The sequence below is a fragment of the Macaca fascicularis genome, chromosome 4, assembly GCF_037993035.2.
Source record: "Macaca fascicularis isolate 582-1 chromosome 4, T2T-MFA8v1.1".
Lineage (NCBI taxonomy): Eukaryota > Metazoa > Chordata > Mammalia > Primates > Cercopithecidae > Macaca > Macaca fascicularis.
The window spans coordinates 133464785-133485012 of record NC_088378.1 but is presented as its reverse complement, the minus strand read 5'-3'; the positions used below and the strand labels follow the sequence as shown (position 1 = coordinate 133485012).

At 55.9% G+C, this 20228-nt stretch overlaps 1 protein-coding gene across 9 annotated transcripts in view; it reads right to left on the bottom strand.

Annotated features, from left to right (window-relative positions):
• Positions 1-20228, bottom strand: part of BTBD9 (BTB domain containing 9) — a 506404-nt gene that overhangs the window by 8803 nt on the left and 477373 nt on the right. For 8 of the 9 annotated variants that reach the window (XM_005553116.5, XM_045390224.3, XM_074038169.1 and 5 more), the window contains one exon: positions 12537-19192. The exons of the other annotated variant lie outside the window; for it this stretch is intronic. In XM_005553116.5, coding sequence (XP_005553173.1) covers positions 18995-19192 — 198 coding nt within the window. In that variant the 3' untranslated portion in view covers positions 12537-18994. Of the gene's footprint in view, positions 1-12536; positions 19193-20228 lie in introns of those variants that run through there. 9 annotated transcript variants of the gene reach the window in all.

The following is a 20228-nucleotide window of genomic DNA, read 5'->3' as shown; positions in this document are numbered from 1 at the left end:
GTGGTGAACAAGCATGTGGGCAAAGGGCAAGAGAGGGCCTTGGTGGCCCGGGTGTGAGGCAGGCCTGCAGGGAGCAGTGGGCTGTGCTCTGCCCACTGGTCCGCAGGAACTGGGTCTGCGTCAGCTCCCTCCTGATTGCTTCACAGAGGATTTTATGCCAACAAAAATCCACAGCAAGAAGAGGGGATGGTGGGAAGACAAGAGAAACCTTCCTGCTGGGTGATGGGAGAAACAGGAAACCATGGGTGGGAGGGGGCCGTGGTCTTCAAGGGAGCCATCAGCAGCACATTCAGGGAGCTGTGAGCAGCCCCTCTAGCCCCAAGAAGAGGGTCTCCAGGAGAGAGGGTCCCACAAACACTCAAGAGAGGCCTGCAGGAGTCTCAAAAACTGGCTTCCTCTGCAGCCATTCTCACAACTACGTGTGGGAAGGCTCCAGGGAGGGGAGGGAGGAGCGACTGGAGAAAGACATGGAGCCTTGGGACCCGGGGCGGACTCGGGGGAGACTCAGCACAGCTCTAGGCCTGCAAGGTGGCCCCATGTCTTGTGAGCACTGGGTCCTGTCAGAGGGCTTGGAGAAGGTCTAAGAATCAGAGATAGATACAGATAATTAAATAATAACAGTGTATTAATGCCTACCAGAAATACGCAGGAAGAGGAGCCGCAGACCCTGCATGACTCAGCTGTGAATAATATTTACATACAAATAATGTGAACACAAATACTAGTGAATATTGCTCTGGTAAATATGTACGCTGGATCTCAGTGGGAGACTGGGAGAGGGAAAGAATGTGCCTGTGTATTGGTGGCAGAGGGTAAGACAGCCAAGTTCTTGTTCTTAGCAGGAAGTCAACAAAGGATGTCCAAAGCTGAAAGCTTGACAGTAGTGTGTTGTTTAGAAGTACGGAGGTAAAAGAGGAAGAAAAAGCTTAAAGTTCACATTGGTTTTCTTTGGGATAGGAGATAGGAATACAGTAGGCCTTATATTTATGACTACAGTTATACGTGTAACATTGATTGAAAAATTGAAACGCTTAATAAGGGAATGATGGAAGCCCTTCCTGGGAATTGAGGGGCAAAGTCTTCAGAAACCCGCCTCACTGTTCTCGGAAAGTGGGTTTCAGGGAGTTCAGGTCTCTGAGATGCAACATAGAGTGTTGGTTTTGATCAGAGCTGCTGTGGAAGACGCAGGCAGCTGGCACATCACAGCACAGCACATGTTTAAGACTCCCGAAGGCTGAGGGCGGTGGCTCGAGCTTATAATCCCAGCACTTTGGGAGGCCAAGGTGGGAGGATCCCTCGAGTCCAGGAGTTCAAGACCAGGCCACGTGGTGAGACCTCATCTGTACGAAAAAATACATATTTTTTTCCTTTTCAAACCCTGCATGTGGCATGTGATGCAAAAAAATTTTTTTAAATCACTGCGGGGAGGGGGTGGTGGTACATGCCTGATAGTCCCAGCTACTCGGGAGGTGGAGGTAGGAGGATCGCTTGAGCCCGGGAGTTGGAGGCTGCAGTGAGCTAGGATTGCGCCACTGCACTCCAGCGTGGGCAACAGCCTGAGAGCCCACATCTAAACATATATATATATATGTATATTTGTTCTTTTTTTAAATTTAAAAACCCTGGGAAAGGTGGCTCTGGCAACACCAAGCTTATTTGTTACCAAGAAACCTTTTCTTAATCAGCACACCTTGGGAAAAGTTACCCTGGTTCATTGAGCACCTACTGTGTGCCAAACACCCGAACAACTCTCCCTCGATCCCATGTGATTCCACTTGGAGGCACCTAGAGCAGTCAGATTCACTCCCTTCATCAGGTCAGCCCGGAAGCTCCCGTCTCCAGGCTTCTGTGGTATGACGTCCAGCAACCCAGATGTCTGGCTGGGCGGATGCATGGAACGTCACCTTGCCCTTGGCTTAAGTGCTGTGTCCAAATTCACACAGAAACAGAAGAGTGTTTCCTGCCTGTCACTGGAGAGTCTGGGATGGAAAAAGTGCCTGGAGCAGGAGGGTGGGCGACACCGAGTACGTGCTGGGCCCAGGCCTGGCCCTCCCACTGCACACCCTCTGGGGCATCACACAGGGTTAGGTGATCGAATTGTTGACAAATGAGAGCCCCCCAGACCCGGGACCTAATAAAAGGCCTTTTGAGTTTTTGACCTGGAAGGACCCCACACCTAGGGCTCCCCTCCTGGCCGCCTCTTCCAGGCAGCCCCACCAATCCTTGCAGTGAGGAGTGTAGCTGAAGGGGCCTGGGGGACACGTCACAGGGTTCGATGGGAGAACTCGCTGACAGGGAGTGTCTCTGGAGTCCTCAGGCCCACGCCCACCAAGCACCAGGAGGAGCTGAAGAGGAGGGAGTCCCAAAGTAGGAGGAGAGGGATCCGCTCTGTGTGACAAGGTCCCCAAGTTTGAGGGTGGGGTGGGGACCAAGACATAGACCCCGAGGTAAACTCTGGGTCTGCACTGTGGGAGGCCCATTAGGGGCATCTTCCAGCCCACAGCCCACTGGCTAGGGTGACCTTCATTCAACACCTGCTATATGCCAGGCTGCGTCCCAGGCACTGGGGATATGGTGGTGACCCAAACTACAGCCTACAGCCAGAGAGCACAAAATAAGGGCAGTGCAAAGAATATTAGGGGGGTGACAGGCATACACGGTACGCAGCAGGAAGGGAGCAGGGAGAGAAGCATAGGGTCTGAGGGCCTTTCTCTGTGATGGGCGTGGAGGGCCCTGCCTGCCGCCTGGGGGTTCAGTCAGGCTGCCACTGTGCCAGGAACAGCCTGCAGGGAGCGAGGGAGGACGCAGACCAGAGGACCGGCTGGCTGGTTCGAGAGACCAGCAGGAAGGTTCAGTGCAGGGAGGTGGCGAGAAGAGCCGCATCCTGGACTGATTTTTGAGGGTGGAGATAGCAGGAGTCACTGACAGGCTGGGTGTGGGTGAGAGAAGAGAGGAACTGTAGGCAATTTCTAGTTTGGAGTGTGAGCCACTGGAAAGACAGATATGCCGTTATTGAATGACGGGCAGGCATGTGAAGGGGGTGGGATGAGAGCAGACTGCTGAGGTGTAGACAAGACACCCAGCTAGAAGAGGGGTGTGTGTGTGTGTGTGTGTGTGTGTGTGTGTGTGTGTGTGTCTGTGTGTGTGTCTGTGTCTGTGTGTGTGTGTGTGTCACAGTTCCAGGGCTCAGTGGAGAGGTCCTGGCTGGAGATGGGCATTTTTTCCCCAATAATGTTTATGGTAGTAAAACATACAGAACATGCAGTTTGCCATCTGAACCATCTTTAAGTATACAGTTTAGTATTATTCAGTCTCATAGTGTGGTGCAACCATCGCCCGTGTCCACCTCCAGAACTGGAAGGAGAATCACATAGTACTCGTCTGTCTGTGTCTGGCTGATTTCACCCAACACGATGTCCTCCGGGCTCATCCACGTGGTAGATGTGTCCGTGTCCGTCTTAAGGCGGACGCTCCTGCCCCGTATGATGGAACACACGTGCTTGCCCAGCCCTCTGTCAGTGGGCACTGGGACTGCTTCCGTATGGTGGTTACTGTGAATGAGGCTGCTGTGGATGTCGGTGTACAAATGAGATACAGAGTTTCGAGTGACCTGCATACAGCTAGTATTTAAAGCCACAAGCTGGGCCAAGGACACCAAAGAAGGGAGTGTAAATGTAGAAGAGACGGATGGAGGCTGTGCCTGGGGACGCCATCCAGGGAGCTGGAAGAACCTGCAGAGGAGACTGAGAAGGAGCTGCCAGCAAAGCAGGAAGAGACAGACGGAAGTCCCAGAAGCCAGGCAGGAAAGGAGCACTTCGAGGAGCAGGGAGTGGCCACTTCCGTGAGCTGCCGGTCAGGCCCCAACCGTCCCGGTGCTGGGGACCGATTCCTGGGGAGGGAGACTGGGAAGGCCGCCCAGCTGGACCTCTTCTTTAAGCAGTTTTGCTACAATGGAAGCAAACGGGCAGGAGAGTGGATGTGGGGGCGAGGGAGTTTATTTTTGAATAAGGAGAAGTCGCTGCATGTTTTGATACTGTTGGAATGATCCCGTAGCGAGGGGGAAATTTGGGATCGATGCCATGATGGGGCGTAGAGCGCAGGGTGGCAGGTGTGGGCACAGGCCCAGCAAGCGGGAGTGGGATCCTTCTGCTCTGTGTTCTCAGGGACATACGGAGCAGGGTCGCAAGGAGTGAGTGAGGTTGGGTGAGGGGGTAGCAACAGTTTGGTGGGGCACTGGCGTGGATTTACCGGGAGACAAAGCCTTAGCTTGAGGCCCCTCACTTGCGATTGGGCCTCGGCAATGTGTTTGCATGCTCCCAAGATTTTATAACATTTGCAGAAGTGAGATACTTGAACTGCAGTTGGTTAAAACTGTTCCCTCCTTCCATTCTAACTTCCCTTCCTTCATACTTCCTCTTCTGTTGGGTGATGTCGAGGCCATATGGTACTTTTGGGATCTGGCAAAGGGTAAGCAGAGTTAGGGACACGATTCGTTTGAGGTTAGTGGGATACACTTGTGCGGTTCACAGTCACTTCTGCATTTAGTAGGTCATTGCCAGTCATCCTGGGGTAGGGCTGGCTTCAAGAACATGCTTCTTGTCCGCGCCTGACACCTGGTGTCGTAACCAGAAGGAGCAAGGCCACGGTTGTATTGTGCTAGGAACGTGTCCTTCGGGACCTGGAACAGGGAGTACAGATTGTGGAGGAGAGATGAGGCTTGATATGTTGGAGCCGGAAGTCTGTGGAAAATTCTTCCCGCCAGCAGGTGTGTGAACGTAAACCAGGAAGACTTGATTCTCATCAGTACCTGCTCGATACAGACGTTCGCTCTTGTCAGGAACACACTCGACGATGCTGCACGGTCAGAAGCGCACCACGCTCCTGTCAGAGCATTAAAGATGAGTTTAGGAACGCTGGGCGTGTTCTAGAATCTTACAGCTCAGACATGAAAGAAACTTGAGAACAGTTCCCCCACACTTGACTACAGTTCTAAACATTTCCATGACTGTGCCAATAAGAGTTGTGAAGATGAAAGAGACTTTTCTAAAGTAGCAATAATTCAAAACAGAGATCAACCACACTCGAGGAAAGACTGAGGGACCTTTCTATTCCTACATGATACTACAAGATCATCATCACGGGAAGGGGTGATGAAAGAGGACACAGCCAGGCAATGTAGGAACAAAGTGTGACAGATGTGTCACCACCAGTGAGGGTGAACTGCAGACATCTAGGGATTTGTCGACTTTAAAACGTGTAATTTGTTGTGAATTCTTTTCCCATTTTGTACCTAATTTGGGAGTCAGAATTTTTACTCTTTTTCTTAAAGGGGGGCTCCCAAACTGTGTAACCTTCCGGCCCTGTGTAACCTGGGGGAGGCTCAGAGCGCCACCTCCGCGGGGCACAGGCCTTCCGCTGTGTCCCAGGACCCTGACTTAGAGGCAGCGCAGTTGGGTCAGCTGACAAGACTGTCCTGGCGCAGGGGCAGGTGCTGATGTCTCTTCTGGTATAAGCTCCTTATCTTGTCCCGAGATGACACGTTGAGTGGCACTGGTCTGAGAGAGCGAATGAGAAACGTGGAGATGTCGTGATTGTTAAACGTTTTTCCCCTCAATTCTCTGGCGCTCCTCTTGTGGAAAAGCGGAGCTTCTCCCCTTGGACATGGGCAGGAGCGCATGTGGTGGAGGTGACCTTCCTGGCCATGAGGCCACATCTGAAAGTGGCTTGAGAAGGCCCACCTGGCGCTCTCAGGCGACATGAGCCTTGGGAACACAGGCTGACGCGTAAGAAGTCTGGCCATTCACATGAGTAGGTTGGTGATAACCAAAGAGCGGAAAGTGACAGCGAGGATGTGGAGAGGCTGGGACACTTGTGTGTCGCTGGCGGCCGCCGCGGTAGACCCTCTGCCAGCTTGTCAAAAAATCCAACAGGGAGTTACCACGGGACCCAGCAATGCCACTGCTCGGCACACACTCGAGAGAGCTGAGAGCAGGACGCACACACGCCCCCAGGTTGCAGGCAGCCCCGTTCACGACAGTCCAAAGTAGAAATGACACAAGTGTCTGTCACGGGGTGGAGGGATCCACAAAGCCTGGCGCAGTCCTGCAGTTCAGCCGTGAACGAAGGAAAGTGCTGACCCGAGCGGCAGCCCGGGAACCTCGGAAGCGTTGTGCAAAGGGAAAGGAGCCAGCCGCCAAGGCGAACGTGCGTTCAGCAGCAGGGTGGCCAGCGCCGCAGGGACAGACAGCAGGTGGGCTGGCACCAGGAGCTGGCGGAGGAGAGGTTAAGAGCAACTGCCCAATGGGTGTGGGGTTCCCTTCTGGGGTGAGGAACGTGGTGATGAGAATGTTCTGGCAGTGGTGGTTGCGCAACACCATGATGTGCCAAATGCCACCGAATTGTTCATTTTAAATGGTGAATTTTACGTTCTGTGAATTTCACCTCAATTAAAGAAAAAAAATATTGCTCCTTTGAAGCCTCCATGCTGAAGAGACCATGTGGCGAAATCAGACGGAGGCAGTGGTGCCCAGGTGCCCAGCCGTGCACCAGCCGTACCCGTGGCCAGTGAGCAAGGCTCCAGATGACCCACCCCAACCTTTGGGCTGACCTGGTGGTGCCAAGCGGAGCAGATAGGAGCCGCCCCTGCCAAGCCCTGGCCAAACTACAGGTTCCTCAGCAAAACAAATGTTGTTTTAGGCCACCAAGTCCTGCAGGGTGGTTCTGCGATGTCAAGAGGACTTGCAGGGAGCTCTCGGCCCCACGACGGTCATGGGTGGAGAGTGGGCGCAGTCAGCCAGGTTCCAGAGGGTGTTGCTGGGCCTCCCGGGTGGCTGTGCCAGGTGAGGATGGGACTAGAGAGCTGTGTGAGGACCGGATCGGGGAGAAGGCCCTCCTGGGGGGCCTGCTATGAGCAGGGACAAAGTGTGTGACATCAGCAGTCCTGGTGGACTCAAGGCAGGAAGTGCAGGTAGGGCAATGGACGCCAGGAGGAGGGAGGGTTCTGGCACCTTCCATGAGACCCTCAAAGGAAGACCTGCCTTTTCCAGGCTCCGCGGCTCCCTCTCCACTTGGTCAGCTCTGGCAGCAGCGGCTCCCTCTCCACTTGGTCAGCTCTGGCAGCAGCGGCTCCCTCTCCACTTGGTCAGCTCTGGCAGCAGCGGCTCCCTCTCCACTTGGTCAGCTCTGGCAGCAGCGGCTCCCTCTCCACTTGGTCAGCTCTGGCAGCAGCGGCTCCCTCTCCACTTGGTCAGCTCTGGCAGCAGGGAAGGGAGCCCCGGGCTTGGAGTCAGGATGCGGTTCTGGGCCAGCTCAGCCTCTCCCAGGCTGGCAGAGCTCTAACGGGGCCCCCGGCCTCTCGTTCCCCAGCTGGGGAATGTGGAAGGTTCCACAATCTCAGACCCTTGCCTGGTGGCTCTCGGCCATGACTGCCTTCAGAATCACCTGCGGAGTTTTTAAAGATTTCCGTGTCCGGATCCACCCCAGACCAAGACCAAGTCAGTCTCAGGGGTGGCCGGTCAGGGGTGGGTTCTTACAAAGCTCTGCAGGCAGTTCCAGGGTGCAGCCGGATCAAAGCCACACCCTAATGCAGCCTCGCAGCTGCCCTGCCGCACAAAGGCACGAAAGCCTGAATCTGGAACCTTGCGACACTCATTCTCCAACTGGAGCGCCCCGGTGTGCAGATGGAGCGAGTCCTGGGTGGATTTTCTCAGAAATGGCTTCCCATTTTTTCCCCTTAAATTTGCAGAGCCCATGGAAGCTGGGCGATGGTGTGTGACGGAGGACATCGGGCTTGGCCCCACGTGGTGTCATTGTCTTCTGTGGGTGTTTGGTGCTTTTCTTTTTTTTTTTTTTTTTGAGACGGAGTCTCACGCTGTTGCCCAGGCTGGAGTGCAGTGGCGCGATCTCGGCTCACTGCAAGCTCCGCCTCCCGGGTTCCCGCCATTCTCCTGCCTCAGCCTCCCGAGTAGCTGGGACTACAGGCGCCCGCCACCGCGCCCGGCTAATTTTTTGTATTTTTAGTAGAGACGGGGTTTCACTGTGGTCTCGATCTCCTGACCTTGTGATCCGCCCGCCTCGGCCTCCCAAAGTGCTGGGATTACAGGCTTGAGCCACCGCGCCCGGCCGGTGTTTGGTGCTTTTCGTAGGCTCCTGGGCACCTCCCTCCAGGCGGGGCCCTGGGGCACACCTCTGCCCTCCAGCAGCTGTGAGGAGAAGCTCGGGTTTGCCAGGAGCAGCAGCCCCCTACTTCTTGTGTCCTTGTCTCTTAGTGATCTGCTGCCCCAGGAGGGCCGTGGTGACAGGCGGTCGTCAGGGCATCACTGGGAACGGCACAAATACAGTAGACGTCTCACCACGTCTGTGCCTCGCTCCCACTGGCCCAGCTGTCAGGAGTGGCTGGGCCGCCACTTCCCTCTTGCGTTTCTGTCCCCCAACCCCTGCAGGCTCCTGAGCTGCCCCTGCCCACCTCAGGGCATCTGACCTGTGCCCTTGGCCCTTGGTCACATCTGCAGTGTCATCGGTTGGGATGGGCGCTTGTGGTCCCATGGTAGGGCCTCCTGGCTCGGGCCTGTCGCCCTGTACCCAGCGCTGCTGCCCGTCAGGCTTCTCTGGGTATCTCCCCAACAGCTTCCGGAGGCCAGCAGGGTTCCCCAGGGCCCTGCCCACTCCCAAAGGACCAGGCCTCTAGAGGTGACTCCAGATACTCTGAGGAGCCCACATTTCCAAAGGGGACCCAGATAAGACAGGCGAATCAGCTGGGAGGAATGCCCAGGAGTGGAGTGGACGGAGGCGCCTGATGGTGAAATGCAGTGTTAGGACTATGTTGTAATAAAAATGCGGGCAGAAAGGGCCACTGGTGTAGACCCAGAGAATGTTATCATCAGAACGGCTGGCGGCTCTCTCTCTCTTTCTCTCTCTCGCTCTCTCTCTCTCTCACACACACATACACACACACACACACCCACACACTCACCACCTCCCCCAACGCCCACCCCAGGCTCATTTAATCCTCACAGTCCCAAAAGGTGTTACTGTTAGCTCCATTGGACAGACGAGAAAACAAAGACTGCTGAGCAGGTGCAGGGAAGGAAGGAAGCCCCATGGCGTTCTTTGCCCTGGAGCAGGTGGGGCCTGCCCTGGCGGAGGCGCGGCCACTCTGAATTGCTCGTGGGTCCGAGGAGCACTGTGTCATCTGTCTGTTGCGTGCTGGGTTCGATATGGAAACGTCCAGTCCAGCCTGCCTGGGGCTTTGGGTCACCCTCTGTTTCTTGGCTTCCACCATTTCCTGAGCTGCTGGCACCTTCTTGTTTTCCATTCTGTTTTTGTTTTGTTTTGTTTTAAACGATTGGTCTTTTTGGTCATTGCTTATGATGGGGAGAAGGGGGTGTAACATGCTCATCTTACCTTCTGCACACATTCCATTTTAGTCAAGACTGTCAACTTGCCCTCCAAACTGGCAGTCTGCCACCTGGAATTCGAAGTCCAAGATCTTTAAAATTAAACTAGGTGAAACAAGTAGAATGTTCTGGAAGTTTTGAGGTCTCAGCTAGGTGAGGAGACAATGAAATGTGGAGCTGCTTCAGAAGAGTCTATCCTTCCACGTCCTGGCCCAGTGAATCCTGGTGTGGGAGATGCAGGGTGGCTACGGGGCGCTGGGGGGAAATCCTGTCAATGGAAGAAATGCTAAGACTCTAGAGGTGGGCAAAGGGTGTCTTTAGAGTCTGTCGTCAGTCCCTACCAAAATGAAAGACCAGTGTGTTGGAAGGCTTGTAAACATCAGAAAAGGAAAATGGGGTCCCAGAGCCCACACAGGAGCTTACAGTGAGCCTCAGGGACGGTCCCAAATGTGGGCAACGCCAAAAACCACGTGAGGACCCACCAGAGCCGGATGCTGCCTGTGGGCCTGGCCAGCCCTCAGCCTCCTCTTGCTCGAGCCGGCCCTGCCTTGGGCTGCACTGCCAGCTGCGGGGACAGCCTCGGAGCCCTCAGCCTCCTTTGCTGTCCCCTTTCGCCTCCCCAGGCTCCAGCTGCTTGGCTGCCCAGGGCTCAACCTACGACCAGCCCCTCTGCCTGGTCCCCTCCTCTAGGCTGTTGGTTCTAAACACCGGAGATGCCGGTGACCCCCAACCCCTCCTGCTAGCTGGGACCTCACCCATCCCCGGACTCAGGGTCCTCGCTGCTGACTGCACATCTAGTCCAGCTGTCCTCAGCAGCACTGGGTGGGTTGTCAGAATCAGAACCAAGGGGGGCACTTAAGAATGTGACCCCTGGGTCCACAGCAGCCCCCCTGAATCAGAACCTGTCGGGGCGGGCGGTGAACACATGTCACTTGGTCAAGTTCTCACCCACCACAGAGTTTGAGAACTACTGTTCTAGTCATCGAATGAAACAGAAACACATTACACCCTGAGGCAAACCAAAACTATCAGGTCATCCTGACTCGTTCTGGAGTCCAAATAATAAAATCTTAATGAGTCCTACAAACTGGGGCTCCCGGTGTTAACATGGTTTTACCCTGCTGAGGTCTGAAGACAAGGCATGATCCTCTGGCTTGGGATAACGTGAGGAAGTTGCTGTTTTTCCATCACAAACGGACTAGTGTGAACTTTAATTTGTGTCATTTTCTTTAGCTGCTTGTTGGGGTCTGTGTTTGGGGTTTCTAAGTCAGGCTCCCTGGCCTCCTCGCTCTCTGGTAAACCCAGCATGTCCAAAACCGACCACCTCCAAGCGGCTCCTTCGCAGCCTTGCAAGTCCGGAAAGGGCAGTCCCATCTGGGGGTCAGCCTTGCCTCTGCTGCTTCTCTCAGGCTGTGCATGCAGCAGTCCTGCGGGGACCCCGCACAGCGGAGCCCTCCACCTCCCCTGCTCACAGCCCACTGCCGCCATGCTCCATCCTCCCCACCCCCGCCGGCGCCAGTGCACTCTCCAGGCAGTGGCTGGTGAGCCTGTCCCAGGGTGAAACTGATTAGGGCCTCCTGTGCTCAGCACTTCCCACTGGTTCCCACCTCAGAGACAAGCCTGACATTCCAGAAGGATCCATGAGGCCTCCTCACCCCCCAACCCTGGCCCGCCACCCCTGCCCCTCCTCCCCCACACCAGCCAGGAGGCATCGAGCCTTCTTCCCCTGGCCCCCGTCCTGGAAGTCTCTCCCAGAGGGCCACGGCTCTTGTCCCCACCCCTCAGGGCTTTACTCAGCTGTCACCTTCTCTGGAAGCCTCCCTGGGCCACGGACTTCAGCCTGCACGCCCAGCCAGGCATCCTCTCCCTCTGCACATGGGCTGAGCCACATTCACACTGACGCTGCTGTCTGCTCCCTGGAAGGTGAGGGAGGGCAGGAGGGGCAGCCTCCCTGCTCCGTCCCCAGCACTTGGGAGGCCGGGTGTCTGTGACCTGGGGCCTGGGGGGTGCGGTGGCAGGACAAAGCCCAGTGCTCTCTGGATTGGGTTTTGTCTTGTTCAACACTCACGTCAGCCAGTTATTGGCAACAAGTTGTCAGTTCTGGAAGATCGAAGCTAGGAGGGTGTGCTCCCGGGAGGATGCCTGCATCATTTGGAAATGGAGCACCTGACTTGGAGCCCCAGTGCTTGGCTAAAGTCACCAGGTGGAAGTTAAGTAAAAACATGGAGAGTCCCTAGTTTAGGTTCCAAGAAGAAATTTCACTGAGAGGAGCAGACCCCTGCCTGGTTTCCACGTGACAACAGCTCAGGAGGAGGCCAAGGGCCCGGGTGGCCGGGGTCCCTCGCGTTCAGCGCGTGGAGTCTCGGGCCCCGGGTGGCTGGGGTCCCTCGCGTTCAGGGAGTGGAGTCTCGGGCCCCACATGCACCAGCAGAGTTGCTGGAGACTCAGGCCCAGTTGTGGGGCCACAGACAGAGGAGAGGGCACTGGATCCCAGACGGCAGGGCCCACAGCGTTCACACACCCAGGACGCAGGGTTGGGGCCAGGGAGAGCGGCAGCACCTGCAAGGGGCCGCCTCCTGGCTCACTGGTTCCCTTCCCCATGTCTCCCCTGGGCAGCAAGACAAATGGGGGAAGTTGCTACCAAATACTCATGGGCTCGTCAGGTAGAAGCAGCAAGACATGAGGAAGAAAGCAGCTGGGGCTGAGCTCAGAGCAGGAGAAATGACAAGGGAAGGGGTCTGGGTTCAAGGTGGTATTTCCTAACCCCCTAAAAAGGGCATCGAATAGGCCATGGGGTGGGGTGGAGAGGGCGCCACAGGAGGCGGAAGGGAGCGGGACGGCCCCTCCACGGAGGGAAGGCCCTGCAGAGCTGGTGACAGTGCTGGCCTGAATCCGCCCGCCCTGCCGCCCTGGAGCAAGCCCGCCTCTCGGTGCCTGCTTTGCTCCAGGCTGTCTGCCTCCCTCCACGAGGCAGAGGAAGCCAGCAGAGGCCTGGGCGGACCCCCCTGAGTGCCTGGGCCTGCAGAGAGGGCTGGATGGCAGTGCCACATGAGGGCACTGGGGCAGAAGGGCTGACCCCGGCCTGGGCCCCCTGCTTGTCCCTGGGTGCCGAGAGGGGTTGCTGCAGAGTGACGACTCGAACACAGCACAAATCACCACTTTATTTCTAAGGGAAAGCCTGCATTCTCACACACACCGACTCGGGGGTTTCGAACACACATGGTTTGTACATCTGCCCACTTAGGTTGCTCTGCAAAATGAGGAAGAAGCCGCATCGTGCTCACAAATAATACACATTCCACACAGCAGCACAGCCTTTTGGGCGTCTTTGGAGTTTTGGGTGAAGCTTCTGGGGTTGCAGAGCCATCCCCAACCCAGGCCTGGCCTGGTCCCTGCCCTTGCGTCAGCGTGGCCTGGGAGGCACACACATCTTTACAGGCCCGGAAACCCCAAAGGCTGGGAGGTTTTTGTCCTCTGCTGAATCCGGATTTGAGACAGGCTTCACAAAAGCAGCTTTGGGCCGAGCTCCGGGCCTAGCCCTGAGGACCCCTGGCCTCCTGGAGCCCCTCCAGAGGCTGCCCGGCCAGTCTCTCGATTCTCCAGGCACTGGGGGTTGGGAAGGGGTGGGCTCAGGGACACAAGGACCAGGGAGAGTGTGATGGGGAGGTTTCTCGCTGTTCTTCCGAGCCGGTGCAGCCTCTCTGAAGGTCACTGTGGAGGGCGCCCCAAGGCCTGAAGTGCCTTAGGGAGAGGTCACGCCCCACAGACCTGGAAGCTCTGCCCCAGTTTCCCCCAGTCTGGGCGGCTGGGCTGTGCTCCCCGCAGTCTTTACTGGCAGCACCCTGCCCTGCTGATCCCAGAAGCAGCTGATTGAGGGGACTGGGAAGACCCCATGGCCTCCAGCAGGTCTCAGAATGACTCCTGTAGTGGTTAGGACTAGGGCACTGGCCGCACCCTCAGGCCTGGGTGGGAGATGTGGGCTGGGAGTAAACCCAGGAATTTAGGACTAGCAGCAGCCATCAGGGGCTGTGGTGCAGGAGCAGCCATCAGGGCAGCACTGGGAGGCAAAGGCCCTGAGGGAGACCAGCTGGTGCCGTCCCCTCCCAATTCCGCTCAGATGGGCACCCTCGCCTTCCTGGGACATAAACCCCTGGGGCTGACGTGGTGGGGAGCAGACAATTTGGCAGCAGACGGATGGACTAATAACGTCTCCAGTGACGCAGGGCCCAGTCCCTGCCCTGAAGGCTGCTCAGCCCCTCCGGCCCACGTCCCGCCTCGCGATGCCTCCTCTGTGCCAGGGCCAGGGCCTCTGCTTCGGTGCCTTCCCCCTAGCGGGCGACTGTTCGCTGGCTTTCAAAGGTGGCACTTCTCAGCTGTCAGAGCTGCAGTGACAGCCTTGGGGAGGCTGAGGGGGCCCTGTCAAGCAGGGGACACTAGTGGGGACAGGTGTGTGGCCCCTGGCTGCAGGGCCTCCTCCACCCTCCCCACTCAGGACTATAAATACTCATGATGCAAATGGTAAATGCTCCCAGACATTTATCATAAATTACAGGTGGATAATTGTGAGTCTTTAGGCCATGAGGCCTCTTGGGGAATATTTCCGTTCTTTAAAAAAAAGGAGACACCAAGCCAATGGGGCAGGACGGCCGTTCAGCCTGGCTTGTGACTGGAAGCTCGCTGGGTGCAGCAGACTGGCGTGGGAGAGGCCAGGGTGCTGGGTGAGTCGGAGGCTGGGCCAGGGAGCACCGTGACCAGTGGTGGTCACTGAGGAAGTGAAGGATGACTTGGGCCCAGGTCGGAAGCAGCCAGAGCCAGATGAGGGGCACCTGGCCCCTTCTGCGAGGTTGGAGCATTATGCCAGGAACAGGTGTTCCCTGTATACTTTTTTAAGTGAGTAAAGAGAACAGTGATTTTCAAACAAGGGTGTGTTGGGGAGGGTGTGGGGGGCTCTTCCGTGCACCTGTTCCCTGCCTCTGCATGAGCCCGGCACAAAGTCCTAGCTGGAGGGCCGTGGAAGCCTGGGGCCGGCACTGTGCAAAGGCTGGGTAAGCATGCTGTCCCTCAGAGCGTCCTCAGTGGTGTAGCCAAGAGCCAGGAAGGGCATAGCCTCCTCCCTCCTCCCTGCTGGAAGCCAGAGACCTACCACAAAGACAGACCTGCTGCCTCCACCCGTTCTCTCTCTGCCTTGCCTCTGCAACTGGTCTTTCCTCCAAGCAAACCTTTTCTGCCCGCTTCACCATTCACTCTGCAAATGACCGGGCCTCCAGATCCCGTCCAGCCGCAGGATCGACTGGGTCCGTGTCAGCGAGAGAGATGGGGCATTCCAGTTGTCCTGCATGTCCTTTCAACCTTCTCCTTCCCTCTCTTCTGGAAACTGAGCAAACACCAGGCACTGGGACAACTTCTAATTTAATATTATAATAATAAAAGCCACGGTGGCACAGAACCATGAACTGCATTTTACATTCCTAACTGAACTTCCTGCTGGGGCTGTTGTCAGGATAAACATGCAGAATCAATGGCTGCAGTTGCCAAAATAAATGGAGCATGCCCACCTCTGCTGCGGCATCGCTGCAGACCTGCCCGGCCCAGCCCGCGCCCGACCTGGGCGTCGCTCGGAGGAGCTGGTCACCACACAGAAGGCAAGATTAAAATAATAACACTGACAAGCAAGCTCTAATGAGGAAAAACTCCTGGAAGGAGGCAAATTTAATTTTCTTTTCCTCTTTTGACACCTTTCTTCCCTGTCCAAAGGGAGGTTCTTAATTGAAGTCTGTGAGGGGGACGCTCTGTCTCTTTATTACCAAGTGGCCTCAGTACACAGAACGCTCGCTTTTTATTGTAGATTATACCTTCCTTTTCCCCCTTGGCTCTGGAAAGGATAAGTGATTACAATTTTGTTATCTTCTAAATTAAAAAGAAGGTGAAGTTGACTGGGCTGGAGCCGTCTGCACAGCAGTTTGACAACTGGGGTGACAGCATAACTACTGGGCAATTTTTTGCACAATTCAAAAGCTTTTTTTCTCTTTTTTGCCAAGGAATCAGTCTAACAAACACATCCTACCCTTGCTGAAAATAATTTCTTTTCCCAACTCTTCTAGGAATAAAGCACTTTTAATGTATTTGTCAGGAATCGACACTTCATTTAATAAGGTTTAAAAAGTGACAATTTAAAGAGCAATTGAGAAGAGTCCCACATCCATCATGGCTCGCGCTTCTAACTAAAATCAAAAGAATGAAAGCAGAAAAAGCACTGAGAAAATGGCAAAACGTGTGAGGGAGAGACGGGGGGCGGGGGGCTGTTCAGAGCTGCTTCAAGTCCAACAGTGCTTGCAGCGGCTCCTGTGACACTGCCCTGCTGGGTGCTGGCTGCAGGGACACAGCTGCTGTGAGGCACACGCCCTACCCGCCCGACACTCTCAGTCCACCCCAAGTGACCCTCCCCAGAGCTGCTGGAAGGTGACTTTGAAGGCTTTTTCCCCCAAAAGCTCCAATGAAGTTGCCTTTCTACTCTCAAAAAAAAAAAAAAAAAAAAAAAAAAAAAAAAAAAACATGATGAAAAGTGAAGGGTGGGGGTGCTGGCCACCTCCCATTTCTTTGCCTGGGTGGTGGTGACCATGACGCCCTTGTGTCCTTTCCGTTGGTTACTGAGGACCATTGCCCTCATAGGCCTGGGCCACAGGCACCCACCCGTCAGCCTCACCTGCCACCCCTCCTCATGTTGGCTTGTTGCCTCTGGGGCTGGCCCGGGCATGGGGGAGCCTGTCTCCCCGACCAGGGGCTTGGCCATGTCTCCTTCACAAGTCCCGCTTCCCACGGACTCAGCCTCCACTCTCTGCTGGGCTGAGGGCTCTGTGGTGCCCAGGAACCCTCCCAGCCACGTGCCAGCCCATCCCATCATCTGCACTTGCTTTTAGCTTCAAGTTTTTAGGTCGCTTTGGTCCAGGTGGCCCAGGGGAGAAGTGCTCTGCAGGACCAGCCAGGCTCCGGGGAACTGCAGGCTGCCTGGGGACTTTCTGGTAGCTGCTCACCTGTCCCTGTTCCCTGGAGATGAGCGCCTTGCCCTGGTGTGTGGTGTGACACACCTTGACTTGGCCTCCAGACCCAGCTGAACACACGAGAAGAGTTCCTGCCCCATTCAGAAGGCCCCCTGGGGAAGGGCAGTACCCCTCCAGCCCGGGAAAGGAGGTGGACCCCAGCCCGGTGTCCTTCCAGAGTCCAGGGCAGGCTCCTGGCAAAGTGAGGGGAGGCGAGCTGGCAGCGCGGCTGTAGGGGAATGAGACTTTGCCCTGAGTCCTCACCAGGGACATCCGCTGTTAGTGCTGCCCCATCTTCCCCTGACTTCTCTTTATCTGATGATAAGGGGCATCTTTAAAGTGCTGGAAGCAGGAAGGACAGAGATCTGGAAGGGCATGCCCCAAAGGAAAGAATTGCCACAGGCCAGGGAGCTGCAGATGTGGGTCTAGGGCCGAGGCTTTGAAGCGTGTTCCTTTTCCGACGCGAGGCCGAGCTGCCAAGCTGCTATCTAGTTCCCGGAGCACAGGAGGGCTCTGCGTGCTCTGCGGGCAGGGGACTGGAGGGTTGCAGATGCAGGGCTGGGTAGCTCCTCCAGCCTCCCACCAGCCCACCCTCTCTTCCCAAGGTCAGCAGCACGCTGCTCCAGGCCAGGAGCCTCTGGACAGGGGATGCCCATGTTTAAAAGGAAGCATGTGAATGGTTCTTTCAAAATGTTTGAACTCTGCCCTTGATATGACTGATCTGGCTCCTCTGTCCCCATCTGGGTAGAAAACACACTGGGAAGGAAGTGCTGAGTGCGCAGGAGCTCTCTGGCTAATTGGCAGCCTGGGGCTGGGGGCTGACAGCCAGCGCCCCCACTGGGAGCGGGCGCCCACTGTTCCTTACAGGAGCCTCCTCCCATTAGGAAATGCCTGACACCCCAGGGTGTTCCACTCACCCACACAACAGGGAGTGGCAGAGAGCAGAGCTGAGGGCATAGGAAGCAGCTCAGCCCTGCAGCCGGAGCCACTGAGGAGGACGGAGAGCGGCAGAGCCTGGCTTCTCCCCAGGAACGTGTCCGCCCTGACCCAGTGGCCCTCTGATGTCTGCTGTCCTGTGTTCACACGGAAAGACAGTCTTCCAATTTAATCATGCAATTTGATGCTACCCTACTATTTCCATATGGACAAATAACTCAAAACCAAGTTAAACTGGGAGGAAGCAGCTGACCCGTTGGCTCTTTTTGGAGCGCAGCTGATATGTCTTTGACACACTGAAAGGAAACTCCCACGCCCTCACCCTCCTCTGATGAGGGTTGCAGGTTGGCGCCAAGGACCCAGGGACCGCGGTGCTGCCCATGTGCCGTGCCGTCCTGGGGAGACTCCCAGGCTGATGCTGATGGCGACAGAGGCCGGAGCTCTGGGGACAGCAGAGGCGCAGGCAATGATGTGTGCAGTTACCCAGGGCAGGCAGCACTGGAATGGAAATCACTAAGTAAGAGACGGAGCCAGATCAAACCACCATCATCAAATGAGGTCCTTTCGATGAGGATTAGGAGAAAAGCTTCTTAGAACTGCTATTTTTCAATCCCCAGTTGAGTACTGCGGGGTGGGGGAAGCACGGAGTCCCAGATCTGCATTCCCGACGCTGATGGGCAGGTGGCTGCCTCTCCAATGCTCCACTAAACACAACTGGAGGGGCGGCTAAGCCATGGCAGTCCCCGGCAGGTCTGGCCATGCCAGAACTCGGTATATGTTTATCTACATAGACTTCTGAATAGTGAATTAGCAGCGCACATAGTAACTATTTCCTTGTCAGCCTCCCAAGCTTAAAGGCTGGATCCGTGTCAGGAATGACAGGTGAATAACTCAGCCACGTGAGTGACTATTAACACCAGTGTCCACAGGTTGATTTGCTCGTGTGCATTTGCGGAACTTCCTCTGTGGCCCAAGTGCCAGGATGAGCCACATCCGTGTCTCATGTAGGAGACATGCATGATGGGCCTCTGTTCCCCCAGGCTGAACCGTTCAAAACCAAGGAAGGAAAATTACAGCATCAAAAGGGATTAAAACTAGTGATTTGCTGCTTGAGCATTTCAAATAGATCTGGAACACGTATGATTCACTGAATGGAGAATAACTAAGAGAAAAACAAAATCATTTAGTTGCCAGGGCAATGTTTTCCAGCAGAACGAGCACTCTAAGGAAGCCCGTTCCTAAAGGGCGCCTCCAGGCAGCAGAGGCCCGATGCTTTCTCCTCCGCCTGAGTGTGTGTGTGCCATTTCTGTATCCAACACGGGCCTGTCTATGACCCTCCTGTTCCCTGCGCCTGGGCTAGATGAGAGAGGTAGGGTGTTAATGGTGGACTTGATGAAGATTGAAGACCCATTTTTTCCCCCTCGAGACCAGCTGATTTGGACAAATTGAGAAGAACAAAGCAGCCCCTTTCTGTCCTTGGGAGGAAACCTGTTCGGTGTCTGCTTTCGCAGCTCCTCGCTGGAAAGGGGCAGGGGCGGGGGCAGTCAACAGAGACCCCTGCTCAGGGAGGAGACCGTTTCCTGCCGTCGCCCAAGCCCACCAGTCACACCAGGCCCGCTGCCTCCTTTATTGGTGCTGCCGGTTGGGGGAGCGTGAGTTGGAGCCTGGGCTGGAGGGTAGTGAGCTGCCACTGGGCGCCCGCAGGGCATGGGAGTCGAGCTGCTGACCGGCCAGACTGGTGTCCCCTGTCCCCGATTCCTCGCTATTTTCCTCCTTCTGGCTGCTCTGCTGCTCTGGACACTCAAAGTGGACACAGTGGAACACCTGGGAGAGAAGAGGAAAAGGCCCATGAGTGAAGGGTCAGCATGCGGCCCTGGAGCTGCCGCAAGTCGGGATCCTGCCCTGCCCAGCTTGGGGGCTCCCACGAGGGAGTCAGAGGAAGTCCTTGCCGCTGCCCACGCCGGCCCGGCGCAGACACCTGATGGCACCGAGCATGCCGTAAAGACATTTTCATCAGTCAGGATGAAAGGAAATGAGCCAGTGGCCCCAAAGTTACAGACACCATGACATGGATTCCTACAAAATGTTCACACTGGATTATTCCGTCTTTGCTAACCTTTGTCTAATGGGTTTTTTTCTTTTTAATTAATTTTTGTATTTGGCAGTTGGGTTATAAGTCAACAGGAGCTGACTGTGGTGGTGGTGGTGGTTCAATTCTGTGAGGCTGTGGAAAGCAGGTCCGCAGATAACGTCCACCCTGTGTGGGGTCTGCGCCTCTCCCCGTGCCCGCGTGGGCTGTCTCTGGATACTCTGGTTTTCTCCCGTGTCCCGAAGCCGTGCACATGAGGTTCATGGGTGCGTCTGCAGGGCCCTAGTCTGAGTGCGTGTGAAGGTGTGTGAGCGTGCCCTGCAGTGGGACAGTGTCCTGTCCTGAGTTGGTTCCTGATGCATAATTCTCCCTGGTCCTGCAATGGTTGAGCACAGACCCTGCCAAGGCAGCTGTGCTGGGGAGTGGACGGCAACCTCATATGGCTCAAGCCAGCCTGGAACAAACGCCCCCAATGTGTAGAAACCAGCCACCTGGCCGACAGTCACCCTCTAGGAGCTGAGAGAAGTTTGCGTACCTGACAGCAGGTCAGCCTGGAAGCACCATGAACTCTGTGCCAACACCGGGCCAGCACCGTGCAGACAGGGCACAGCACTGAGCTCAGCGCCCCGCAAGCAAGGGTGAGCCACGGCCCTGACCTGGAGAGTAGACAGTGTGCTTCAGGGGGGACCTGACGTGCATGTGTGAGCTGAGGGGTGCAGGAGAGAAGGGCGGGATGGGGGCTCTCGTTGCCACAGCACGAGCATGTGTGCA